Here is a 27,677-nt window from a genome sequence, read left to right on the forward strand (position 1 = left end):
GGAAATGTCTATTCACTTGCAACATTATTTGGCTGTCTGTGTGCGTGTGGCGAGTGTAAGTATGTGACGCTCACGCAAACATTAACTAAAACGTTACCTCTATATTGACAGGAACTATGAATGAAACTATCGTTCTGAGCGTTATTATTCTATGGTTTATAGTATATTATTAACTGTTTTCAGAGTATAATTAAGTTTTCTTAGTTGTGTTACACTGTTTTAACTTTTAATCCTTCACATGCTAATAATGTAAGATAAATTATTGTTAGGCACTCAGAGCCAATTGCCTAAGTTATTATGAGTAGGTACTAGGTAGGTACTTAGGTAGGTAACGTGTATCTATAAAATGTTCATGTTGACATGTTGCTCTTTTAGAAAAATTAAAAAGTATTTTATGGCATATCTTAGCTCAGTAAGATCATGTTTAAATCTATGGTTTCAATTCTCTTTGAGTAAAACATTTATATTTTATTCACATAATTTTTCACAAGTAGGCTGGGTTGACAGCAGCGTTGCCTATCTGTGGGGAATTCCCCAAACTGCGGGGATTCTCAGTCCGATTGGGTAATTTATGGGGGAAATGTTGAACTAAAAAGTAATAAAAGTAAAATAATAAAAAAATATTTTCTTATAATTGATTCATGTTTGGGTAAAATTATCCGTCAGGAGGGCGGAGTTTATTTTTTGGCAACATTTATGTCCGTTAAACTTTATCGTTCGGGGTTGTTGAACTACCACTGAACTGTGATCATAATCCATGACCTTATAGATCTCTTGTTGAGTGCAATTATTATTTATTATTGTTTTCAATTCATTCAAAGAGTATGTTATCACAACGTTTTAAGAGAAGGGGCTACAGGGCTTGTTAATACAAATACAATCCTTTACTAAGTATGTAGTTGCTGAGCAAGTACATTTTCCGCCGCAATAAAATTTTTGTCAATTAAAAATACAGTAAGATATGTGTGTAGATAAAATTATTTTTTGTATTATAAATGCAGAAGATAAATAATTGATTTTCATTACAATTACTTTTTATTTTATTATGTGATATAAAATGACAAAAAAATCTTTAATAATTTTAAGGAGCTGTTAAAATTTATTGTAGTTTTTAAATAAAGTACAATTGAAAAAACCGTATTTTTATTGAAAACCCTTTGAATTACCTGTAATTTGGACCACCTGGAGACTTTTTCTCAAAATATTTTTTCCGTAATATCCGTCGATTCAACGTTCCACCACCATCACTACTGTCAATAGAATGATTAAAGATGCAATTTACTAACTAGATCTGGGGACTACTTATAATCATTCAAAATAATAAGATATTATTAATGTATCGAATAAAGGGTCTTCAAATTTTTTTTAGCGACTAAGATTACGGGCTTATGCCTTATCCTTATGGATGGGAGAAAATCGTATATTATTGTATTGCGCAATCTGTGCAGTTTTGCAAATCATTATATTATAAAATTTTAATCTAAGCCCTGGACGTGAGCATGTGTTCACAAGAGCGTTACCGGCGCCTTAAAAAAGTATACGCGCTTTTTTTTCATGGTGCACATGTCGTGTTGTCCTGGAAACACCATACAAGGAAGTCCATTCCACACCTTTGCCGTACGTGGAAGAATTCCTTGAGAACCACACTGTGCAGGAACGTTACACATACAGATGGTGGGGATGATATCCTAATTTATGGCAGGTCGTATGAAGGTGGAATTTGGCGGTTCATTTCATTCAATTCAGTTCTTGACAAGAATGTGTATCTTATTACACAATGCACATATTTTGAAGACATTATTTTTTTTTATTGATTGCGCTACTGCATTAGTGTAGAAACTTTTTCTGAGGTGGAGCTAATTAAATTAGTGCGCAAATGAGACTTAACATATTATGACTCAAAGTGACAAGCATAGTTGTAGTGCCACTCAGAATTTTTGGGTCTTTCAAGAATACTGAGCGGCACTGCATTGTAGTGGGCAGGGTGTATCAATTACCATCAGCTGAATGTCCAGCTCGTCTCGTTCCTTATTTTCATAAAAAAAAGCCTCAAAAAAGCCCTTTACACAGGGTCAACTTCTCTTATCCTGCGGCACCATGTAGGTACTGCTCGCCTTCAGGTATACTGTGCGCACTGATAGCTTGCCAGCTCACATACCTTGTCGTTGAAAGGGATTTTCAAGGTATTTATATACCTCAATTATGTTTATACATAATATTGCCTCGCAAGTGACCCACTGACCTTCATCTTCGTAAATCAAATTCTTCTTCAAACAATGCGTAAATGTGGTATATTTCAGTACATCTAACGGCGTAATCTATTCCACAACCTGCAAGTATGCCAATAAAAATATTGCATTTCAGAGATAAGTTTATGGATTAGTTAGATTAATATGGGGTACATTGTATTCATTCTTAATTTTTTTTAAAGACTTGGCTGTAGGAGTCAAAACCCGTAGCAACATACAATGGACAAAAAACTAAAAAAATTGTAATGCCAAAATTGTCAAAGTCATACGTGATAATAAATAATAAATTCGTGAAATTGTGAATGTGATTGTTGTTTAATTCAATCAGACTTTTGGTGATGTTATTTATGCCTTTAGGGTTATTAATTTATTTTGAATATTGAAAGACTGAATTTCTGCAACGTAAAATTTTACTTATCTTATTCTAAAAGTTTGTTAGAGTTTGCATTAAGATGGTAAGTATAAGTATTTATTGTTTTAGGTAATTTTTGTAGTTTAGGTTTTAGTAGTATATTATAAATTTTTAATGTTTAATTTATTACTTTTAATTTCTATGGTTATAGCATTCAATATTTTAATGTTTCCTAGCCCTGAGGAAACATTGTTATTGATTTAAGAATGTATTTATTATTGAGATAAATGTAGTGCTTTTATTTTTATTCATAATACATATTATTAAATATGCAATATAATTATACATATTCCAAATTGGGTAACTAGGCTAATCCGATGACCAACAAAAATACTAGAGCAGTAAAATAATATAGGTTAGACTATCTTTAAAAACTATGCTATGATATTAGCTGGATGTCATAAGAACTAATTTATTTATTTCACTTTCAGGCCAGAAATGCGGAAAAAGCCATGTGAGTCCAAATATATATATCTATAGTTATTGAACACCTAATAGACAGACCTAGATAAAGTGTTGTATGTGTAATAGTAATTATCTTTGTAACATCTATATCAAATACTTGTAAAGATCTATTAGAATTTTTTTTTTTTCAAGTGATTATAATGATTTTTATTATTTACAACACATTGTTGCTGGTACAGAAACAAACATACCATATATCACATAAGAAGAATGAGAATAAATTTATTCACATACTTTTTTGGATTGTCTTTTGATATAAATACACTGAACAAGCTATTAATATGAGTTAAACCAGGTAGATGTGTTGCGCTGATCAAAATTTATTATGTTATATTAATTGGACTTACCCTGTATCTTAACATACCCTGACACACCATATTAGTGAGTGTGAGTGTAGAGTGTCATGCCCACTGTGTATAGGGAATACACTGATATATATATAAATATTTTTTTATTTATAATAGCTTATAAAATGCTCACAGAATACCTTTATTTATTTATGGTGTGTGTGGATGATGCAGCTACTGTAATCAATAACTTTTGTATTAATTTACATTTACTTTTTTGACTTACTCATGTAAGGCATTGACTATTTGACGTTTGAGTATGTTTGTTGCATCATTTTACATATTATTATATTGTAATTGAAATGGCTTGTAAATCAATGGAAATGTAAATCTTGATATAAAGGAGTGTCAATGAGTTTCTTGCTACTTCTTCTCATTAGCTCAACCGTTTACGAAGTAGCGGTAGATACAATAAGAAACATATTATTTTGAAATTCATGAGTGTCATTTCCTTGAATAAAGTGATTTTGATTTGATTTGACTGTATTTATTGTCTATTGTTATTGTCCTTAGGTATGTATTGTGTTTGTCCAAATTGGTAGACCAATAAAATAAAAATAAAATATTAAAATCTAAAAATCATATGTATGAGATGAAGAGATGGTGTGTGTGTGTACAATGTTATAGGTATAACTTAATATAAGGCATGTTAATCCTGTTTTTATAACTTCAAGTAGTGAGTAATATTGACAAGCATAGGCTGAAAAATGTTCCAAGAGATGATCACCAGCAATCAATAGCTAGAAAAGCAGTTATGTACCTATGTGATTTCAAATAGAGATTATTGAACATGTTGTTTGGCAAATATAATCTGAGCCATCACAATATTTGAAAATTATAGAGTATGTGATGTCTGTGTATTTTGACTGTACCTGCAATTGAATTCGTTGACAAGAAGATAGTAAAATACGAAAGTAAAATAATACTGTTACGAACATTTCATACTACATAGTGAATAAAGGTTATAGATTACACTTCTTTTGCCTACAGTAGTAATGTAGACACTGTCTACTGTGACATTTATCACTAGTAGAGCTCGGCATTATTGGGCAATAGGGTTGTGGAATGGGGCGAGATAATCCTAGTTCGGTTTAACTCCCAGAAGACTCAATATATGTGTCAACCATGAAATGTCAATGAAACCCCCCCTTTTTTATACTAATATAATATTGACACACTTTTTACACAAATTATCTTGCCCCAAACTAGGCATAGCCTGTACTATAGGTACAAGACAATGATATATTTAATACAATATACTTACTTAAACATACATAAATACATATCCATAAGTCGGAAACAAACATACATATTCATCATGTAAATGATTGAACCCGAGACCTTTTTTCTTTGTTTTATTAACACTCATCTGTAACCAATGGCTCCATGGTGAGAGTTAATGGTTCAATGTATTGCGCCGCCGACACCTTAGTCTGTCGACATCATCGGTTATAACTCACCATATTTTGCAGCACATTCTCTGATTTCTTCATCAAAAGTTGTAGAAAAAAAAAGTAAGTAACAAAACTTGGCCCTTGATTATTCTAGGACTACATTAGCCCGTTGGCGAGCAGCACAGGTCCAAGAGGCTGGAGGTCAACGTGAAAGAAGACCATTTCTTGCATCAGAATGTAACGATCTGCAGCAAGCTGAGAAATGGAGGTTGCAAATTGTCAGAGAAATAGCTAAAAAAGTTGCACAGATACAGAACGGTGAGTTATACTATACAATTTTTTTTAGATGGCGCGTCATTTATATAATATCCGATAGAAACGAGACTTAACATCTTATGGGAGGAGCGTTTCTTGCGCCGCTTCTTCTCTCTCAGAGGGTTATTTATTTCCGAAGCGGTAGTAGTACCTAGTAGTTATTAGAAATGACATCAAAAATAATTCTAAAGGAATCAATTTTGAGAAAATAAATGTCTTTTATGTATCAAGGAGATCAGCGCAATTGTAGTGCCGATCAGAATTTTTGGATTTTTCAAGAACTGCCTGAGCGGCACTGCATTATAATGGGCAGGGCTTATCAATTACCATCAGCTGAACGTCCTGCTCGCCTCGTCCCTTATTGTCATAAAAAAATGAAACATATGTCGGCAATTTTCAATAAATCTAGATATGAAATGCAACTCTTCGTAACAAATAAATTTTGTAATGGCAGTACCTGTAACGAGCGTAGTGTACCTAATAAAATAAGTAACCTTCATATAGAAACTACACTATAATCCGTGTCTACAAACTCCCCTATTGCATAATTTAAAATATTTGAATGTTGACTATAATCTCTGAAGCCATGGCTTGAGATATGCATTTCAGTACATATTATCTAAATTATGTAAAGTTTGAATTTAAAGAACAATTTTGAGATGGAAGACGAAAATCCCGAAGGCAAGTCGTTACCTCCCATCCCTCGTGAACAAAGTGTTACTGCTAACCCAAGTATTAAATCTCAAAACGGATCCACCAGAAAGGTAGCAAGCTTAACTATGTCGCAATCAGCCTTGCCACACGATGAAGCAACTAAAAAATCTATACCTTCGATAAGTTCACGTATTTCAACTCAAAAACCCCCAGAGAGTCCGGTTAAAATACCTTCAAGTCCTCCTAGAATGGCTTTGAGTCCTCCTAGAATAGTTAGCAGTCCTCCGAGGATTGAATTGAGTCCTTCGAGGATGGTTGAGAGTTCTCCCAGAGTGGTATATAGTCCTCCAAGGATTGTTTCTAATTCTCCCAGAAAATTTTCTAGTCCTACCCGATTTTCTTCGAGTCCTCCCAGGATGTCTTCCTCGAGTCCTCCCCGGATGTCTTCCTCGAGTCCTCCCCGAATGAACACGAGTCCTGTTCAGATGGCCGCCAGTCCTCCGTCATCGCTTAAAGAATCCGACCGTGTATCAATTCAAAACAGTCGAAACTCTACTACTTATTCTACCAGAATACCAAGTCCACCAAGCCCTAAACGATCTAGCCTAAAAGAAGAAAATGCAGAAGGATATAATAAGATAGAAAAATCGAGTGAAGTTATTACACCCATATTAGAAGAATTGAACCCGCCTGAAGAACAACCCCCAGCGCCAGTAATCAGCAACATCAATAAAATAGCCACAATGAGTAAAATATTGACGAAAGAAGCAAATGCTTTAAGACTGTCTATAAAATCTTTGACGGAAGATATAAATAAAACAAAAAAGGAGCTTAAAGGGGAGTATTCGGAGAACGTAAATTTCCCGTACCATTTATTTCTTATCGAGCTGATTGTTAATAAAATTCACATGAAATGTGATTGCTTTGAGTTGGATCACAATAATCTTGTCATAACGGCACAATTTCTTGGAAAACAACCAATAGTATTATATGATTCAAGTTATGGAAAAATATTAGATTTTAATCAGTTGAATGTAGGCAAGTCTGTGCTGTTTGCGATGACATACGATAAAATATGTTCTATTCAAGAATTCGTCGTAAATCTGGAAATAACAAAACAACCTCCTTGTTCACCTTGCGTTACCAGGATTGCCGCTACTACTTTGGATTATACAAAGCAGTTCAGTGAGCTAAGAGAAGAGTTGTGTAAAAAATGGTCGGCGGAACAGCCAGCTGATAACATAATGTGTACAACTTCAACACCACTCCATAAGCAGTTTTTCTATTTATGCTGCGGAGACAGTAGCGATTCGTGCGATTCTATTGGAATGATAGAAATGACAATGCGTATGTCGTTCCTTGGAAAAGAAATCACGACAGCGTTCTGTGCATCATCCAAGCCCAAAGGAACGTCGTCTTTCAAAAAAGAGGACAATGGTATGACGATGTACTCCTGTCAAAATGTAGAGATGGATGCTCATGGCCAAGTTCTTCTAGATGAAGACAGCATGACTAAAACTGAAGGACAACGAAGTCTGCAATCAATGCCATCAAGAAGGCCTGCTAGTCCGGCGTCGCTTATGTCAGGCGGGCAAGTCAGTAGACCACATCAGGGTAAGGTATTATTTTTATTAAAGAAGAAGATACATTTTTTATTAGTATTTAAACTTTCCTATTGTTTTAGGTTATTCGAATTACGACGAAATATTTACAAAGGTGAACGCAAATGAATTGAAAATAAGGGTACCAAAGAGTACAAAAGTGGATAGAATAGCTAAATACAATAGGATGCAGGAACTGTGCACGTGTGAAGAAACTCCTTATAATACGGGGGACCAAATTCAATTTGAAATGCCGAAAGATTACAATTACCCAGATAAATCCAACAATACGTTCACATCAAACTTAAAATACACTCACAATGGATGCAGACATGATCCTAAAGATCGGAAAATTATCAACGTAACTCCTACGAACTGTCCCGTTCCGGTTGATATGCAAAAAGAAATACACCCACAGAAAGACGTTTTTATTCTTAAAATTGGGAAGAAATTGGAAACGAAAGATAAGAAGACTGATCTAGAAATCGAGTTGGTCACACCGAAAGTACCCAAGGACGAAGGCAACACGATTGGACAGCAGTGTAGTTCGACTGTCGTAAAATCATCTAAACTTAAGAATAAGACAAGAAAGAATAAGAGCAAAACAAATTTGAAGAAGAAAAAGAGTAAAACAAAATCTAATAAGAAATCAAAGAATAAGTAATAAAATATTATATGCAGCTATAACAACACAACACAACAATATTACAGTAAAAATAAATGAAATGCCTAACAGTATTTTTTATTATCTGCACTACGAGTCTCACGTTAGTTATTAAATATCTGCCAAGAGCAAGGCGCAATAACAATAACTTGTAGGCTATTAGGAATGCCCTGTGCTTCCCAGGGGTGTAAAAATATTACCTAGGGATGTCCCAGGCCCATAGTTGTCGTCACAAGCAGGTTTTCGATGCGGGAGAATTAACTAGACTTGGCCGTAATACAACATTCGCACAGAAAACCGACGTGAAATAGATCTATGTGTCGCATAGGTTGGCGTCGAAAATCTTTTTCGTGCACCACAATATCATATTCCTACGGTTGTAAAAGAGTTTTAATCCCAGGGGGTACTGACTCTGTACGAATAGGAAAATTGGTAAAATCCTCCCTGCCGCTGCTGTGCGTGGAAAATCATTCCCTGGCCTATACGGTAAAGGAAAAGGCTGATCATCTTGATACTCTCCACTTCCAATCATCTCGCGGTGGTAGATCTCTATGCCTGAAGCACAGTTCAGATATAAGACTGTTTTCTTACTTATTTAAGTTCTATTTTCCTTAGACGTTGAGAAGTCGAACAGGCTGAATGGGATTGCATTGCATCGTGTGGAGAATGCACGCCCCAGAATATGACTCTGTTGGTAACGCGATCATTCCGACACTCAAACTCAAAAGGCGTAGTTATGGAACTGGGTAGACAAACTTGGGAGACACTCCCCAAAATTAATGCCATTATGGCAAATCGCCTTATTTAGCTCAATTGAATTCAACTTAGACAGATAACGGCGGCGGCACAGTCCTTATAATAAGCATCTATTGAATACAGGCATAACTAACAGTCCCCTGCACAGGTCCTGCATGGAACTGCTGCGCATGTACTTCTACATTGTCCAGGTGTAGCAACATAGCGGGATCAACATCTTGGTACCCCAAACACACTCCCGGAAGTCTTTAATAAGAACAAATAATAAATTCCCTCACACGCAAAATAGGCGCACAGTCGTCGAGTTGCGGAAATAAGCCCGATTATACCATACCATATAGAACCGGCTCTATGGAAGTCAGATCATGTCCATTTCATCCCGAATAAAGGTAACAGATCGGATCTGATTAACTACAGGCCTATTAATATTACCTTTCTTCTCTCCAAAATCTCTCCTCAAAACTTCTCGATGACAATATCATCCAGTCATTGCTTCCCACTCCATATTTTAGAGAAGGGAACTATCCGCTCCAGGACTGCGCTACAAGCAATGACATGCCGCGAGAGCTCTTGACCATTTTTAACCGGCTTAAAAAATGAGAAGGTTCTCAATTCGATCGGTATTTTTTTTATTTATGTACACCGATTACTCTGAGATTTATGATCCGATTTATGTAATTCTTCTTTAGTTCGATAAAAATTTTACATAGCTTAGCACAGTAGTTTTCATTTTATGAACATTTTTATGAAAATTATTGTATACCTGGATTATATAATTGTTTTTTGTGTACGGCTCTTTTAGGAGTTTTCATTCCGGTTGATTATTATAATTAACTGACACTAAAAGGTAAAAAATAAAAAAAAACTACGTTTAAAAAAAACGACTTCAAAAACTGAAAAGTATCAAATAACTAAAAATTTATTTTAATACACCTCTTATGCAAACCTATACCTTTAATATTAATAAAATACTATTATAAACAGCTTACTTACTGTAATTATTAAGGTTGTCTATATTGCCTATAATTATTAACATTAAAGGTATAGGTTTGCATAAGAGGTGTATTAAAATAAATTTTTAGTTATTTGATACTTTTCAGTTTTTGAAGTCGGTTTTAAACATAGTTTTTTTTTATATAATACTACCAGCACCTGCAAGATAATTTGTGGTCATATTCAATAAAAAGAAAATAATTTTAAAATATTTTGCAGCCGGTCTAGGCGAATTCCGCATAAGAGATCTGAACGACGAAATTAATAAATTGATGCGTGAGAAACGTCACTGGGAGGTGCAGATAAAAAGCTTGGGAGGACCGGACCATGCTCGCGTTGGGCCTAGAATGTTGGACCAGGATGGGAAAGAGGTTCCTGGGAATAGAGGATACAAATACTTTGGGGCTGCCAAGGACCTTCCAGGTATAGTGCATTGATATAACTGTTTGCATGTGTGAATCCTATTGTGCCCATTTGATTAGAAGATTGATTTAGAGTGTTGGGTTTTATTGGTAGTTGTTGCAAAGTTGATTTGCAAGTCATTGCTAGGCATATTCGCAGTATATCTAAGGTATTCCGAGTCTGATTCTTCCGTTTTCATTCACATAAGTAAGACTTTTATATAGTAGTAGATTTGTGAGCTAGTGGTCGTTATTTTTTGGTTTTGATCAAATAATATAATATAGTGAATTGTGCCATTTGACTTTTAGGAAATTTTTGGGTGACAAGATACAAAACATAAACTATGAATGAAAGTTGTTACGGTTAAATATTGCGTATGGAATATATAACTTTAATGATAACTAACTATATGACGTATGCCACTTTCACGCCCGTATGTTTAAATATGACAGTACAAAAAGTTGTGCATAAATAATAGATATAATTGTTTTACAAAACATCACAGATTTTTGAGTGGCGATAATTAAGAAATCACTAATTGATTAGTGCTCGAGCTGTCAAAAGTAAAATAAATGGGTAGAAGTGCCATAGCCACGTTAAACATGTCGCCTCACACGTGACTTATAGACCACCATCGGCAAAGTAGTGATTATATATCATTTACACGAAACTGGCGGACGTTAAACAAACTGCGGAAAATCTTACCACACACTAAGTTGTACCAATTAGTTTTCATCGGTCTGTAATTGAACTTCAGTTTTTTTTAAATAAATACGCTTTGACATTATTTTATTGCTGTTTATCACACCATGGCACAAGTGCCTCATCACTATGAGATTATTTTATTCGTGTTGCCGTCATTTTGCACACTACTGTACATGTCCCACGATATCCGGAGGGGTCCAAGCATAGGTACGTAGCATTGCAATGTATAGTTATCCCGCGAAGAATTATCACTTATAAAAAAATCTAGTACCTTTATATATATATATATCTTAGTCCTTATTTATTGAATAAAATCAAATATATAGCACGACAACCTTTAAAGCGAAATTGTCGGCAGCAGTACACATTTCATCTTCCGCGAGTTAATAGTAACTACTGCAGAAATAAATTTCTCCGAAGGTCATGCGATACGTATAACAATAAATACCAACAAATTGATATTTTCTTTCATAAGTACGGGAGGTTTGTATCTGAGATCAGGAACAGGAAATGTTTCTAACTCGTTCCCTGATTGCAGCTGCAACCCTTACTTTTATCTATAACTTTAGTGTTGTATGCGAGCCTAGTTGTACCCGATCGAGTAATTAATCTAGCAATTATGAATCTACACGTTTGTGAAAACTTTGCTGGCTTATTGTATTTTTCTAAATTAAAGCTAAAACTATGTATAATATGTAGCTGTTTGTTTTCCAAATAAAAGAAATATATATATATGATCTTAGTCTTTTTACCTATAAATGGATTTAAAGAGTTTGTCTTTGACTATTTATATATTAAGCAGTAAAGTAAGGTTTCGGCAATAAAATACTAGAATGGCGACCACGTACCGAAAGACGTAGTGTGACGATATGGTTAAGATCGCCGGAATAGGTTGGATGAGGGCAGCGTAGGAACGATCGTCATGGCGATCTTTGGGGGAGGCCTTTGTCCAGCAGTGAACGTGTTCCGGCTGATGATTTATATATAATGTTGGCAGGTGTTCGGGAGTTGTTCGAACAGGAGCCGCCGCCGCCGCCGCGTCGCACCCGCGCCGACCTCATGCGGGACGTGGACGCCGACTACTACGGCTACCGGGACGATGACGACGGACTGCTGATGCCCCTGGAGCAGGAAGCTGAGAGAGACGGTACAGTCACAACCGTTGTTTATTAATAATTCAATTAACCTCCGATTTGGCCGTTACCAATATTCAGTCTATCTTCGGTTGAAGCCTATTTCAGATTAAAATCGTAACTATCGTTGACTTTTCTGTCCCAATTATCTTATCGACGCTAACTCACCTTAACCGTATACGCTGTTTGTCAATGGGACGACGTATAGCTTACCAGCGATAGAAGTTTGTATGGAAATTGCAATTCACGCGTCCCAATATAAGGCAATAAGAATGACTTATCCGGTATGTTGGGCGATTCAGATTATTGACAGCTAATTACTGACAGTAGAAGGTAGTAATTTATCTCTATCTGTAGATAATACATTGGGAACAGCCCTTAATGATCTCATGAGATCGGTGACCTGGAAGACCTTGGTAGACTGCGACGAATTCGACGCGTTCCATAGTTTAAACCAAAAAAGCGACACTATAAAGAAATAGCCGGTATTAGGCAAACTTGTCGATTATAGTAATGTGACATTGATAAGGAGGAAAGAAAGCAATGCTGCTGTGATATCAATACCATCTGTGTGTTGCAGATGAGGGCTATTCGCGCTATTTATACCCTAGGTCCTAAAGAATCAGTATTGTCACCGGCACACTCTTAAAACTATCGCTTACGTCACTGATTTTCAAAGTTATAGGTAGTGTCCCCATAAAAGAGCACGGCTGTTGTACCTCCGTAACTCAGTAACAATTTTTCGATTGGCTAATTAATTGATTGGTTGGTAAAATATGAGGTAGAGGGAGAAGTGCCTCTTGTTAGTTGCACTGCGCAAAAACACACCCCACCTTGCCTTCAGTGCTGTTTTCTCTTCGCGCGAACGTTGGATTTATCATTTCAGCCGGAAGACGTTCACAGCTGAACAAAAGCCTCCCCCACACATCTATTATATTACAGAAGGTACAGGTAGGTAATTACTATTCGCGTGTTCATCTAGCGTTAGTGGCAATTATTTTCTTTAAAAGTTGCCCGTGCACTGTATATATAAATCATCATCAAAATTTCAGCCGGAACACGTTCATTGCTGGACAAAGGCATTCCCCACAGATCGCCATGACGATTGGTCTTACGCTGCCCTCATCCAACCTATTTCGGTGCACTTGACCAGATCGTCGATCTTTTCATCTTGTAGGGGGCCTTCCAACACTACGTCTTCCGGTACGTGTGCGCCATTCGAAGACTTTACTGCCCCAATGGCGATATGTCTGTCGAATTATGTACCCTGCCCACTGCCACTTCAGTTTTGCAAGTGACTTTGATTCTCCTACGGATCTCCTCATTTCTGAATAAATGCATTTAATACTTAATGTGATTTCGGAAACCTCAAAAAACGAAACCCACCACTTTAAAATCGAGACTATTGAGTTACTTAAAAAGAGGTAGTACCGAACATGGTGGTCATGTATTAAATATGAGTTAAATGGTTCTAATATACGGTCATCTCTATGGTTGTAGCTATTGCTCGAGCAGTCGACGAGTGGAAGCGAAATAAAGAAGACGATCTACACGAAGATGTACCTGAAGAAGAAAACATCTATCCAGAAGACGTAAGCTCTTGTCTTTATAATTATTACAGACCAGTACATACATCTTAACACATTCACTGCTAACATCGGAAAGTGAAATTACTGCACGTTGGCATGGCACGCGCTTGCGTGTTATCTGCTTAAATGGATAATTTAAAAATGTCTACCCGTTGTGCGGACTACACGCCTATCGCGTAATTTTTGTGATCAATTAAACAGAAGGTGCTTGCGCGTGTTCATCTAGCGTTAGAGGCAACTATTTTCTTTAAAAATAGCCCTTGCACTGTTCTTACAGGCCAGCAAGTGCGCGCCTTTTGCGCCGTCTCGTTTCCTTTCAAAACTAGAATGAGGAATCTATTTTAAAGATTTTTAATGTGGTAATCTTTGGCTGAGATCTACAAAGCGTTCTCAGACTTTACTTAAGTAAAACTCTGCTGATTGTGATAAAACACAAATTTGATTTTTGCATTCGGTTGTCTTAGTTCGGTATAATTTCAGCTGTCAAATATTGATCTAGATTTCTCCTTAGGTACTCATAATTTTTGTAACACAAAGCATGCTGTGATTATCTTTAATGAAGGAAAAGTTAGATTTTATAATTAATGCAATGTAATGCACACTGACTACTGTTTCTTATGTTGGTGATCCATTAAATAAATAACTAATTCAAAGATTGTGTTAAACTTACACTCAGCAAGTTTTAGGTAAGTAAAGTCTGAGCAAAGTCTAAGAACACTTTATAGATCTCAGCCATAAGATTAGCTAGCACATTTAAAATCTTGCCTTCCAATTCATGTATGTATTTGTAATTATATTTATATTTAATTTGTAGCCGGATGACAAGAGGATAGATGATGACAGCGACACAGAGAAAGTGTCCCACGTGGCGGTGCCCTCGCAAAGAGACATAGAGGAGGCACTCCTGAGGAAGAAGAAACAGGAGCTGTTGGAGAAGTACGGCTGTCTCGACGTCAAGATGGAAGATAGCTGACCATTGTAGTTTAATTAGGCGATAGGAATAAATTAATTTTTTAAAACTTGTTTTTTAATTGTTTGCTATTTAAGTATAAGTACCTTGACGACCGATCCTTGCTCGGATTTTTAAGAATGTACAAAACTTGAACAAAAAAAATCTAATAGGACATCTGTATTCATACCGGCGTCTTTTGCTTTCCGGATCACCCAATTTCCCATCTGAGCTCTTATAGTCTTGTATATAGTGGCGAAATTTTCCTTTGTATTCTAATGTTAATGTAGCAGTTTCTCATTAAAACACGGATAAAACTACATTTTTTATAGTTGAAACTACCTGTATACTAAATTTCATTAAAAACGTTGGACGCGTTTCCGAGATTCAGATATATATATATATATTTATATACCAGAACTGCTCGTTTAAAGGTATAAGATACTTAAGTTGTCTTTAAACTTAGATTAAATTGACGACCAATATTATCAAGCTATCCTTGGACTCGGATGGCAATAATAATCACCAAAGTTATCTTTATCTTAGATTCGATGGTTCAGTCCAGTCCACTCCTCAGGAAGCACCTACCTAGAGGCTATCACTTGAAAGTAACCCTTAGCAAAAAATAAAGTATCTCAGTAAAAAATAAAACAATTTGTAATCTGCCATATTTATTGATGAATAATTTGATAACTATTTAAATATATTTAAAGCAAAATATACACATTGAATCACGCGCCAACCCAGAGCAGCTGCTGGCTTGGGTTTTAGCGAAATTCTATATCTAGGAACAATTAACTTAAACAGCCAACTAGAAGTAAACATAGTCCACAACTATACATTCGTCTACTACATTTTAAATTTATGAGATAAGACGACCAAAAGAGTTACCAGATTAGTGATCAATTCAATATCAGTTTAATGTATAGTCACAGTAGCCTCTACTCTCTTACTATTCACCAGAGGAATCAAAGAAGCGTTACCCAAATTGAATCATCCAGAAAATACTTTCATATCCATGCTGTGGAGGAAAATGTGGGGATGATATTTCGTGGCAGGAATCAGGTATTAGACACCCCATGGTAAATGCGGTTTCTCGAATAATATCAGTGTTGAAAAGAAAAAAGCCATTAGATCCCGAAATTCGCATGAAAATTATTATCAATTAAAAAAAAACTAGCTGTTTCCAGTACATAGGTAAACCGTGTTTACAGAATAATATGCAATTAAAGAAACGTTATGCAACCTACCGAAACCTACTACTATTAAGATCAAGAGAAGATACCATTTTATTGCAACAAGACACGGTTTTGTGCGTAATGATTCCAATTATTTTTATAATGATTTCTAGGTAGGTAAACATTTATTTAATAAGACAATAAGTATGTTTACTTCTAAATGACACATCCGTAAGGATATTAAGACAAAAAGCGAGAAGAAATGCACAAATTTACACCCAACAGATATACAGCATACTTTGACAAAATATAACATCTAGATACCTACTTCTTGGATATAATGTATTTACTAGCAGAACTCAACATGGCACATTCACCAACTAAAACAATAATGTCTCGTTTTGAGTTGAATGAATATAATATTACGGTTCCTGTATGTTTATTTACTTACTAAAATTGAGTCTAGAAATGCTGTTCTATATTTACTGAATAAATAAAGAAATATAAACGACAAGGTGCCCAGGAGCTCTCTTACCAAAATTGAAATACGAAGTTTCGGTTGATGGATCGTACATTTTCTTATCAGAAGAAAGTGTTTCGGATCCGAAGATCGATAACGAAGTTCGCGATTAGACATATTTTTATCTTTTGTTTACCTTATTCCCAAATTTTAAGTATATGGTTCCGAAACGAATCCGTCCGCACTATTCGGATCCGAAGTACTTTGGATATAGGATTTAATTCGAAGTTCGTCGTTCATTCGTTTCGGACCGAAACTTTCGATTTTGGTAATTGACCACCAGAAAACTTCTGCGGATTATAGAGTATTAAAACATGTCTCATCCCGCTAATCACAGAGTATTTAACCGAAACGAAACGCACTGCGCTTGAACGTGAACGTGGAATATAAGTGAAGCGAGTATAAAATAAATACAAGTTCTCAAGTATCTATCTACAAGCGAGTGTAGTTCCGATAGTTTCGACGCTGGGCTATACCTACCTGGGTGTACTTTCGAGTGCGACGGGTGATTACTCGCACGATTATTTCTGACCGCTAAGCGAGCATCACACATCTAGTACTATTTTTGATATCTCTTGTCTCTGCGAGAAACTAATAGAATGAGTAGGTACTCTGGTAGTGTGAACAGTCAGCGACCAACTGTCTGTCTACTTATTGACACGGGATCAATTATATACATTAAGAGTACAATTCGTAATAATAATTAACCGATTCGTGCTTACGATTTACGCTTTTAATTACTTAACTTAATACTTTTACTGTAAGGAAATGTGAAGACACTAGACAACATAACAAAACAAGAACTACTTTTTTTACAAAATCATAATTATTATTAGACGAATCAATATTTCAATATGCACGGACACAACAAACTAGGCTATGTGCATGAATCTTTCCTTTTACTTAATATATATTTATATTACTGCCACCAAACGTGCTCTAATACTTTTCACAGAACGTAGGGCAGTTAAATACTCCAAAGCTATTTAAATATCTAAAACATGATGCCATGTAGGTACTACATATACACATACAACTAAATATGTAATCTCCCGCTGCCGAAGCCCCGTCTCTTACACACACAGTAGCGTCGTCGTAAATTGTAGATTAAAATAACTTCGAGACGGAGCTTGAATAGCATATCTTCATAACATAAGGGACTTTATTTGCAATACTTAAGCATTAATAATGTAAGTACTAATTCAGACTTCGTCTAATATTTCATCTTTATGTTATGTTGTGTACAACATGGTAGAATCTTACTTTCCCGTAACCTATTTTGATCAAGATCCAACGTAAATACCACTTATCATACCCTCAATCTTAAACATATTTTAAATTTAAACTTTGCATTCTTAAATATATTTATACAAACGGTAACCGAAAATCTCATGAATGTTTTTATAATGTAAAAAATGCTGAATACACTATTAATATAATATATAATTATTCGTATTTTGTGTGATGACAAATTTTTTTCCTTGAATTTGTATCACGTGTGTTGAACAATGAAATAGAGCTAATTACTACTATATTAGTACTTTATCTGTGACATAGATGATTTGCAGGGCTATACATCGAATAGTAAGATAAAAAAACGAATATATTTTACATACAATAACTATACAAGCTGCCAATATTTCCGAAACATACGCTTAGAAAATATTTGGCGATGACTACCTCGCAATATTTTAATAAGCGGTAGTAAAATCCACGAAAATTTATACACGATTACAGATACGATTTAAGCACTCTAAAGAGAAATGCAATGCTTTGTAAGTAGAGTAAGTAGTAATTTTTAACGTAAATTACACAAGCTTCGAATTTTGGCAAGACGTCACAGAATTTTAATGTTACGTCAGTTTATAATTTTGACTAGCCAATCTTGTACTGTTCGTAAAGCGAAGTTGAGACTGCGTTGCATCAACTAAATCTAGCAATAATAAACATGTTGCAAAAATTATGTTGCACCATTTGACAATTTTTAGATGACGTCATAACTTTACCCGTAAACCGTAAGAGCGCTTTCGCACTACTCCGATCCGATCAGATCCGGTCCAGTGTAGCCCTACAACTATTTCTAACAGTTGACGGAAAGCAATCGGATGAGGGAAGCCGGATCTAGTGTGTAAACTATTTCTACGACTACTTCGGACCGTGTTTTCAAGGGTACGGATCGGATGTAGTGCGAAAGCGCTCTAACCGTTAAATATCCGCCAAGTTTCAAATTAAAATTCGATATTGACTTGATATTTCACTTTTGAACTTTAACTATGCCAAGGAATGCGGTGCAACACTCTATGTTAAAGTCAGTGTTACTGTTAACGTTAAATTTGACTAAACCTTAACTATAACAGCTTATATGATGCGACCCAGCCTAAGTATACTAATTCACATATCGAAACTGATATATTATATACCTAATAGGAATGTGACATCTAATTTCCGAAAGAAGCATCATGTGTTACTGGCCAAATCGAGCTGTTATGTACTCTAAAAATACTGATATTGAGATGAAGGCACTACCGTTACAAACATTGTTTTGCATTCGACAAAATCTATACATACTTATATTTACGTAAATCGAGACATTATACAGACCGAATAAAAATAATGTTTTATTTTTGTCCTCCATTACTACAAGGTACATAATATATCTTAAATATCAAATCTAACAAACAGCTTTTTGTGTGCATCAAAGCCAATTAGTTACATTCAATTAGACAACATTTGTAATGTAATGTAATGTAATAATCCAGAGGGATATATAATCTGTCATAGATTTTAGAATTCTGTCACTGTCTTTCGATATAGCTAGTTTTTGCAGACGGTAGATTACCACAAAAAATATATACATATTTGGTGTAATACTTTTACGAGCTCATACCGCATATGAGCCGATGTTAACCGGCCCCATACAACAATGATGATGGGCCGTAACAAAACGACTTAAGGCGTAGCTTACCGACACGACCCTACTCACAGCGCACTACGCAAATCGCTAGTCAAATTTAGACTACAAGATAAAATATCCCTTTAATTAATAACATAAGCCAAGGTGAATGATAAAAAAGAAATTAATACGAATGTCAATATTACCAGAAAAAAAGAGATTCCAGAGAATGTTCCATAATCTCGCAGACCTCGAACTAAGCTTTTAATGTTCTACGTTTGTTTTTAAAACTTTCTGAAAATTCATAAAACTTTCTAAAATTAAGCGACGTAACCGATGTCTCCTCAAATTAATATATCAACGTCTCGTAGCCGAAATTCTTCAAGATTTTCGCACGAGTATCGTATTAAGTTGCGCAAAGTCCGATCTCTATAATTACCGAACGCTCAGCTACACTCCCGCACGCTCGTTGGGAAAGTGGTACTTTGCGAACGCAAATGCAAGGGCAAAATCGAACTTTGCACACAATAATAGGAAAATGAAATCAAATATAAGCGAACGCATACGGTTATTTGATAGAGGACTGTAATGGACAGAACACAACACTGAAACGAAACTGCGGTGCGGCGGTGGTGTGATGGTGAGCTGTGACAATAACAACTAGAATCACAATCACGTTAAAAAATTATGCAAAGCAAAACCCTGCCTGCGCGTCTATTAGGCAGAGTTTTCGTTCAGTTGTGTTTTTACTGCGCTTTGATTAAAACGCCACGCAATAACAAAGTGTTCAGTGAAAAACTGTCCAAATAACAGCATATTATGTAAGTAACTTGACGTTTTAAATTTTTTGCTCAATAATTACATTTAAATTGCTAAAACAAAATTCATCGCCGACGAAATGTGCGAAAGAGACATTCGTCTTTTATTTCGCACCATAATCAATGAGCATAGACGCAGCGTAGCGTACTTTGAACATTACTGCCACGACATAAAGTGTTAATTTGAATGAATGTTTTCTGTATAAGTTAATGTATATACAACGCCGCTCGGATATTTTTGACGACTTTTTAATAGGCGATTGCGAGTCTAGTTGCTTATGGTACGTCAATGGTTGTGAACGTCGCGTGTACGCAGGTTTGCGGCGCGGTCCAATCTACGCGTGCCCTTAATAATGTCTAATGAGTGATATCGAATAATTTATGACTGGAACAGGTTCTGTTGTTTGGCGTCGTTCTCGAACTCGCTCCAAGCGTTGTTCAGCTCCATGAATATCATCTTAGCTATGTTCTCGTTTGGGGTTCCCATTTGCTGAAAACACGTAAGTTAAGTTTTAAATTTGAAATAAAAAACATATTTTTGAGAAGTAATACTCCTTTTCGCGCGTTAGGGAAAAATTATCAGGCGAGCACACCGTTTTTCAAGTTCGACAATTGTATCAAACTTCAGCTGCCAAACCTCTTGTAACTCATTTATCTACTGAACCACGACCAATTGTCGAGAATGAAATAAATTTCAATACATAGTTTCAATTAATAATAATAAGTAATAAAATAAAAAAAAATCTCTCTAATTATATAAAATAACATAATTAAATTAAATACACGTCATTTAACTGGATTACGCTTTATCTTAATATTTTCATTTCAGACAGAATTTTGAATTTCGACTTGATTTAATTATTATTATTAAAAACAAACATGATTTACAAATTATTCTAAATTGTACACAGACTTAGTTTACCTCACTTCTCTCAAATGTACGCCGCAGCGAAGCGGTACGACTAGCGACTGCGGCATCCTAGTAATGCATGGCTCCAGTCAGTCTCCAGATAACTTGGATCCCACTGGGGACTCACCTTGTCGGGGTGCACGGCGAGACAGGCCTTCCTGTAGTTTCTCTTAACGTCGGCCGGAGACACCAGCTGGGACATATCGCAGCGAGACCACCGGCAGTCGGGCCACACCACGTTGTGCAACGAACACAGCAGAGCGCGGATGTTCGCCTTCTTGCCTTCCGTCTGTTCATCGAAATAGAGTCAATAAAAAAACTAACTCACTTTATGTACGTACACATTTGTACAAAAATATACAGTTTGGGTACCTTCAAAAAAAGCACCTTCCTTAAAGGCCGGTAACGCTCTTGTGATTCCTCTGGTGTTGCAAGAGATTGTGGGCGGCGGTGATCACTTAACACCAGGTGACCCGTACGCTCGGTTGTCCTCCTATTCCATAAAAAAAAAGTTCTATTGCGCTTTATAAAATAAATAAATAAAAAGGGGAACCTGTTGTACCTAGGACATAAGTCTGGTCTGATTCTGATATGTATATTATAATTGTGTGGTATTGAGGTACTTATAGCATAATTTAATCACGAAGATAATAAAACAACTGTTTTATAACGTTATCCTGTTTGAACGATAACAGAATCTAATATAAGTAGAAACATACCCATTCGTGTATCTTCAGCTTCTCAGGGTCCATCTCCCGCACCATCTCCTCTTTCCTCATGGCGTTCATGGTCTTGGGGCCGGTGTCCCGCTTCGCGAATTCGTAACCCTGGCTGCCCAGCAAGTCACCGAACACATCCATGGGGTTTTTCGTTTTTTCTTCCGGTTGATTTTTCGTTGCGTCGAAGTGACTGCGGCTGTACAAACAACAATTTTCAAAGATTTATTTATTTATTATTTATTTTATTTAAATGAAAATAAACTACCATGGTGATGGTGGTGTTGGTAAGATCTCCCAAACACAATTCTTACTGGGCAAAGATATACTTAAATTCTGTCATAAATTCACACATTCGGTCAGTCGTTTCGAATGAATAAAATTTAAATAATTGTATTGGAAAACTTTACCTTCAAATAAAATTTGAAAACCAACAAAATTTTATGAACGATGCGAGATTCGAACCCACGACCTCCGGCGTTCCACGCCGGTGCTCTAACCAACTAAGCTAACCTTTCGAGTAACGTATCGTTATAAAATCTTGTATGCTTTATTCAACTCTCAGGTTGTGGCTTCAAACTTCATCTTTTTATATATTTATGGTGTATTAAGGGATCACTTGCAATATTTACCTGTAGTCAGGATTCTGCGGCGTCTGCGCTCGATGCGACGGCGTGTGAGCCGGGGAAGCTCTCGGCGTGCTCAATGGACTAACACCTACATTGGCGCCAAACGCTCCAACGTTCCCGAACGCAGGGCCAATATTTGCACCCATATTGGAGAATGTCGCGTTCTGACTTGGCGCAGTGCTCTGGCCGTTGGTATTTAGACCAGCTCCCAACGAGCCCAAGTCAGCAAATGGATCTCTATCAGCCTTCTCAAGAGGTACACTTTGAGAACGCGCTGCAACAGAAAATTTATTTGATACAAATGATGTAAGTTTTCTTTAGTGTTAATTCCGCCAATATTTGTTTTTAAAAAACAATTCGACACGTGTTTCGCCTCTACACGAGGCATCCTCAGGACGTGTTGTCTCGCCAAAATCTGGCACGAGACTGAATCAAATGAGCCGGAAGCTGCTCTTTTATACCCTCGTCCCGTGAAATGACGCGCTGTGATTGGTGGGCAGTTGTGACGTATTACCCCCGGAAGAGACACGTAACAAAGGTGATGGGACTAAATTAAAAAACAAATATTGGCGGAATTAACACTAAAGAAAACTTAAATCATTTGTATAATTATGGATTTCCGCAAAGTAACGCCTAATTCAATTTTTTTTTTAATTATATTGATGTGGCTTCTTCTCTCTCCAGAAGACATATTTTTTTCAGCAGCGCTCATTCGTAAAAATGTTGTAAAGAACTAAATTTTATGAAAATAGAGGCATTTTTAAGTACCTACCCTACGGCAGCCATTTTGATATACATATATTATAACGCCGATTGGGTGGGTTTAAATGTTCAAATGAAATACTGCGTTCTTGCAAAACACGAGGAATAACAGGAGCGTTGCCTGCCTGTATAAGTGTAATGCGTGTATAAGTTTTTTTTGAAGATACCCATGTCGTATCCTCCTGGAAACACCACACAAGGAAGCTCAACCCACAGCTTTACCTGTTTAATTCAGGTCAGGTTACAAATTTAAATATGCTCCTCGCCATCTTGATTTGTGGCGTTCTCTAACAGTGAGTATACCTCAAGTATCTGTCAACTTTCAAACTTAACAGTGCCGCTCAGGATTTTTGATAAACACAAAAATTCTGAGCGGCACTACAATTGCGCTCGTCATCTTGAGACATAAATTGTTAAGTCTCATTTGCCCAGTAATTTCACTAGCTACGGCGCCCTCAAGACCGAAACACAATAATGCTTACACATTACTACTTCACGGCAGAAATAGGCACCGTTGTGGTGTATATATAGGCCCATAATAGCCGGCACCCTGTGCAAAGGAGTCTCCCACTGGTAGAGCCTTCTATCAGCGCTTCCTTCAGCGGTCGTCTGTCAATCTTACCTTCATCTTTAACAGGGTGCGGAGCTAGCAAAGGCTCCTGTTTGGGCAGTGGCTCGTTGAGTCCGAACGGGTCGAAATTAAGGGGATCACTTGAGTTCACGTTCGACTGAGATATGTTGGTCGGTGGCGCTGGTAACTCGCTGAATATGTTCTCAGTGAACGGCTGAAATACAATAAAAACTCATCATTCTCTGGCGTATAAGCCTTTGCTCCACTAATATTTTAAACTGAAGCCGAAACAAACAATCGGAACTTTAGAATCTTTGAATTGTGTTCAACAGATTGCCAACATTTGACAATTTATTTATTACACATTTCGACATTCCTGAAAACTCTCGCATAAAACACTGATTTAGATATAACTTTTTTTCGAAGGACTAATAAATCCGTGTGCCCTGGTTTGTGGTTATCGTATTTGAGATATTTGTCAGGCAGGCATACCACCTAGTACCAACATGTAAAATCTTGTATTTTTATTTGATGGATGCGATTACTAATAATGACAGTAATCACGACCGTAATGTTCACGAAGCATCGGTACACTAATAAATTCAAGATCTAAAGGTTGATGCGTCAAATATACGATAATTTATATTTATACAATTTATTATTTAAACACGATTCATATATTAGATGCAACACCTACAAACTATTTTTAATGTATATAACAGCCATTTTAAAATACCCTATTTGATTGAAAAGAGTGGCCGTTGAGTTTCTTGTATGTTCTTCTCACGAGCTCTACTTCCAAACATATAGTTAATTCAGTAATTCAAATTACTTAAATATTGAAAGCAAGGGGGAAGGCCTGGCAGTTAGCCTGGATATAGCGAAGGCCTTTGATCGTGTATGGCACAAGGCGCTCCTCTCAAAACTTCCATCATTTGGGCTTCCCGAGAGCTTGTGCAAGTGGACCTCCAGCTTCCTCACTGGGCGTAGCATGTATGCTCGAGCAATATCCGTCGACAACGACCTACAGGTCGATGTCGACGGATATTGCTCGATCTATTGACGAACCCGAAGCCCGTGAATGCTGGAGTGCCCCAAGGCTGTGTGCTATCTCCTACGCTGTTTCTTCTGCATATCAATGATATGTTGGACACCTCCAACATACATTGCTATGCGGACGACAGCACTGGTGATGCCGTATACACGGGCCATGCAGGTCTCTCTCGGGAAATCGTCGACCAGTGCCGGGAGAAACTTGTGTCTTCTATCGAGTCCTCTCTCGAGAAGGTCGCGGAATGAGGTAAATTGAACCTTGTCCAATTTAACCCCCAGAAGACTCAAGTTTGCGCGTTTACCACTAAAAAAACCCCATTTGTCGTATCACCGCTCTTCGAGAACACTTCTCTTAAAGCCGCGCCTAGTATCGGATTACTGGGTCTCGAAATCTCGAGCGATTGCCAATTCCGTGGCCATCTGGAGGGCAAAGCCAAATTGGCTTCGAAGAAGCTGGGCGTCATCAATAGATCACGGCAATACTTCAAGCCGGCCCACATTCTAGCGCTCTACAAAGCGCAGGTCCGGCCACACATGGAGTATTGCTGTCATCTCTGGTCTGGCGCACCCCAGTATCAGCTCGATCCATTTGACCGCGTGCAACGTAGAGCAGCTCGAATTGTCGGGGACTCAGTGCTCTGTGAACGGCTGGATCTCTTGGCGTTGCGTAGAAACGTCGCTTTATTGTGTGTCTTCTACCGCATCTATCACGGGGAGTGTTCCGAAGAGCTGTTTAACCTGATTCCTGCCGCCGAACTCCACCTTCGCACGACACGCCACAAGTTAGGATTTCATCCCCACCATCTGGATGTGTGGCGGTCCTCTACAGTGCGGTTTTCAAGGAGCTTTCTCCCTCGTACTACAAAGCTATGGAATGAGCTTCCTTGTGCGGTGTTTCCGGGACAATACGACATGGGTACCTTCAAAAAAAGCGCGTACACCTTCCTTAAAGGCCGGCAACGCTCTTGTGATTCCTCTGGTGTTGCAAGAGAATGTGGGCGGCGGTGACCACTTAACACCAGGTGACCCGTACGGTCGTTTGTCCTCCTATTCCATAAAAAAAAAATTAATGACGTTTCAAAAGCGCTTAGTTTAAGCCAAATTGAATAAAGTATATTTGACTTTGACTTAGAATAAAGTCTTCAGGCCGAGTGCTAGAGACAGTATATTGTTTTAGAAAGAATAGAAGTACAGTTGTACTCCTATTGACACATCCGAGTACGGCGTCCAAAAATCGTTTGTCGCCTCACACAATCAAACAAACACCAACACATAAACACCAACTAATTTCTTGCTGCAAGTTAAATGGCTGAAGAACAAGATCAAATCAAAAAAAAAATCACTTAATTCATGTAAGTCAAGGAAATGACACTTAAACATAAGTTTCATTTTCTCTTTACATTTACCACCACTTCGCAAAAAATGAGAAAAAGTGGCAAGAAACTCAATGCCACTTTTTAAAATCAACATTTACACCAATCATAAAAGGGAAAGAAAACTGAAGGAATGTTCTGGAATTTCATAAATCGGAGGCTCATGTGTGCTACAGACAAATTGCAAAATAGCTCATTTCACTATTTTACATATGAAGCCATTTTGTTTAACAATCCGAGTGAACTCGTATGAATAGAACCGCTTCAGAACTCTGAGTCCACTTTACAGATTCTGTAATTACCAGGAAACTCTGCAAGTTATTGTGGTTAACACACGTGTTATGTCTCGACTCACTTAAGGTTAACAAAATGAATAACAAAGGAAAAATATATATTAAAGTTTGACCTCTATTTGACAACTAATAATTATTCCTGCCCATACAGTATAAAAAGTTTACAAAGCAAGAAATAATAAATACTTTTTACTCAAACATGCTAGGAAATTTGAGCATTATTGTGACAAACTTCTTCGGCATAAATCGAAATAGTTGTACTGGCTAAATTCATGTGAGCAGCGGCCGGCAAAATTTGTATGAAAATCCATAATATGTCGTGGATTTTTTTAAATTTAAAAATGGAACGAATTTTTTAATCCGAAATATGGACCAACAAGGTAACTAACCAATGGTTTTATGTAAATTTCGAATTGGCTTTCTAATAAAAAGCTGTTTATTAAATAATTAATAATTTATGAAGAAAAAATGAACGCGGGGAAATTTATTGTTGTTCATTGTTTTGCTGAACGCTGCAGTAATGAGTACTGTTATAATCCAGTCGATTCTATATAACATAACTAATATGATAACCATCACGGTTTTCTTAACAAAAGATCCACTGAGACCAATCTTTGTGAATTAGTGGATATAGTAATAAAGGCTATGGACGAAGGACATCAGGTTGATGCCATTTATACTGATTACTCAAAAGCTTTTGATAAAATATCTCATTTCATATTAATTAAGAAATTAGCTGGCATCGGTATCCATGGCAACCTTCTAAGATGGCTAGAAAGTTACCTTACACATAGAACCCAAGCAGTTACGATTAAAGGCTATACTTCCAACTTTGTCCACATTACTTCTGGCGTTCCCCAAGGATCACATCTTGGCCCTTTATTATTTAATATTTTCATCAACGATATAGACAATATATTTCGGAATACAAGCTCTCTTCTATACGCTGATGATAGTAAAATATTTAGAAAAATTAAGAATTCAGATGATAGCATACTCCTCCAGACTGACTTGAATAAGCTTGGTAATTACTGCGTAAAAAATGGTCTCACTATAAATGTTGAAAAATGTTGTGCCATAAGTTTTTCAAGAAAATTTAATCCAATACTGAATAATTATCAGATATATGACACAAAATTAAAAAGAGTTCAAGAGGTTAGAGATTTGGGGGTAATCCTGGATAGTGAACTCACATTTAGAACCCACTATGATCGTATAATTAATAAATCATATAAAATGCTTGGTTTCATTTTAAGGCAGGGAAGTGAGTTAAAAAATTGCATACATATTTAATTTTATATAACGCTTTTGTCAGGTCACATCTTGAGTATGC

At 36.6% G+C, this 27,677-nt stretch overlaps 3 protein-coding genes across 4 annotated transcripts in view; 2 read left to right on the forward strand and 1 right to left on the reverse strand.

Moving 5' to 3' along the window:
• The first annotated feature begins 2,538 nt into the window (after positions 1-2,538).
• Positions 2,539-14,698, forward strand: LOC126967743 (pre-mRNA-splicing factor ISY1 homolog). Its single transcript, XM_050812410.1, has 7 exons — positions 2,539-2,704; positions 3,093-3,115; positions 5,022-5,185; positions 10,070-10,273; positions 11,955-12,104; positions 13,591-13,682; positions 14,494-14,698. Exons 1-7 carry the CDS (start codon positions 2,702-2,704, stop codon positions 14,650-14,652), a joined length of 795 nt encoding a protein of 264 aa, XP_050668367.1. The 5' UTR covers positions 2,539-2,701; the 3' UTR covers positions 14,653-14,698.
• On the forward strand, positions 5,741-8,170 carry LOC126967702 (uncharacterized). The gene is made up of 2 exons (XM_050812307.1): positions 5,741-7,450; positions 7,521-8,170. Exons 1-2 carry the CDS (start codon positions 5,842-5,844, stop codon positions 8,099-8,101), a joined length of 2,190 nt encoding a protein of 729 aa, XP_050668264.1. The 5' UTR covers positions 5,741-5,841; the 3' UTR covers positions 8,102-8,170.
• Positions 14,699-15,282: 584 nt separating the features above from the next.
• LOC126967667 (cyclin-G-associated kinase) overlaps positions 15,283-27,677 on the reverse strand; it is a 48,495-nt gene continuing 36,100 nt past the window's right edge. For both annotated transcript variants that reach the window (XM_050812254.1, XM_050812263.1), the window contains 5 exons: positions 23,677-23,839; positions 22,296-22,566; positions 21,667-21,862; positions 21,075-21,236; positions 15,283-20,527 (listed from right to left, as the gene is read on the reverse strand). In XM_050812254.1, coding sequence (XP_050668211.1) covers positions 20,417-20,527; positions 21,075-21,236; positions 21,667-21,862; positions 22,296-22,566; positions 23,677-23,839 — 903 coding nt within the window. In that variant the 3' untranslated portion in view covers positions 15,283-20,416. The remainder of the gene's footprint in view (positions 20,528-21,074; positions 21,237-21,666; positions 21,863-22,295; positions 22,567-23,676; positions 23,840-27,677) is intronic.

Source organism: Leptidea sinapis, chromosome 1 (genome assembly GCF_905404315.1).
Source record: "Leptidea sinapis chromosome 1, ilLepSina1.1, whole genome shotgun sequence".
NCBI classification, from domain to species: domain Eukaryota; kingdom Metazoa; phylum Arthropoda; class Insecta; order Lepidoptera; family Pieridae; genus Leptidea; species Leptidea sinapis.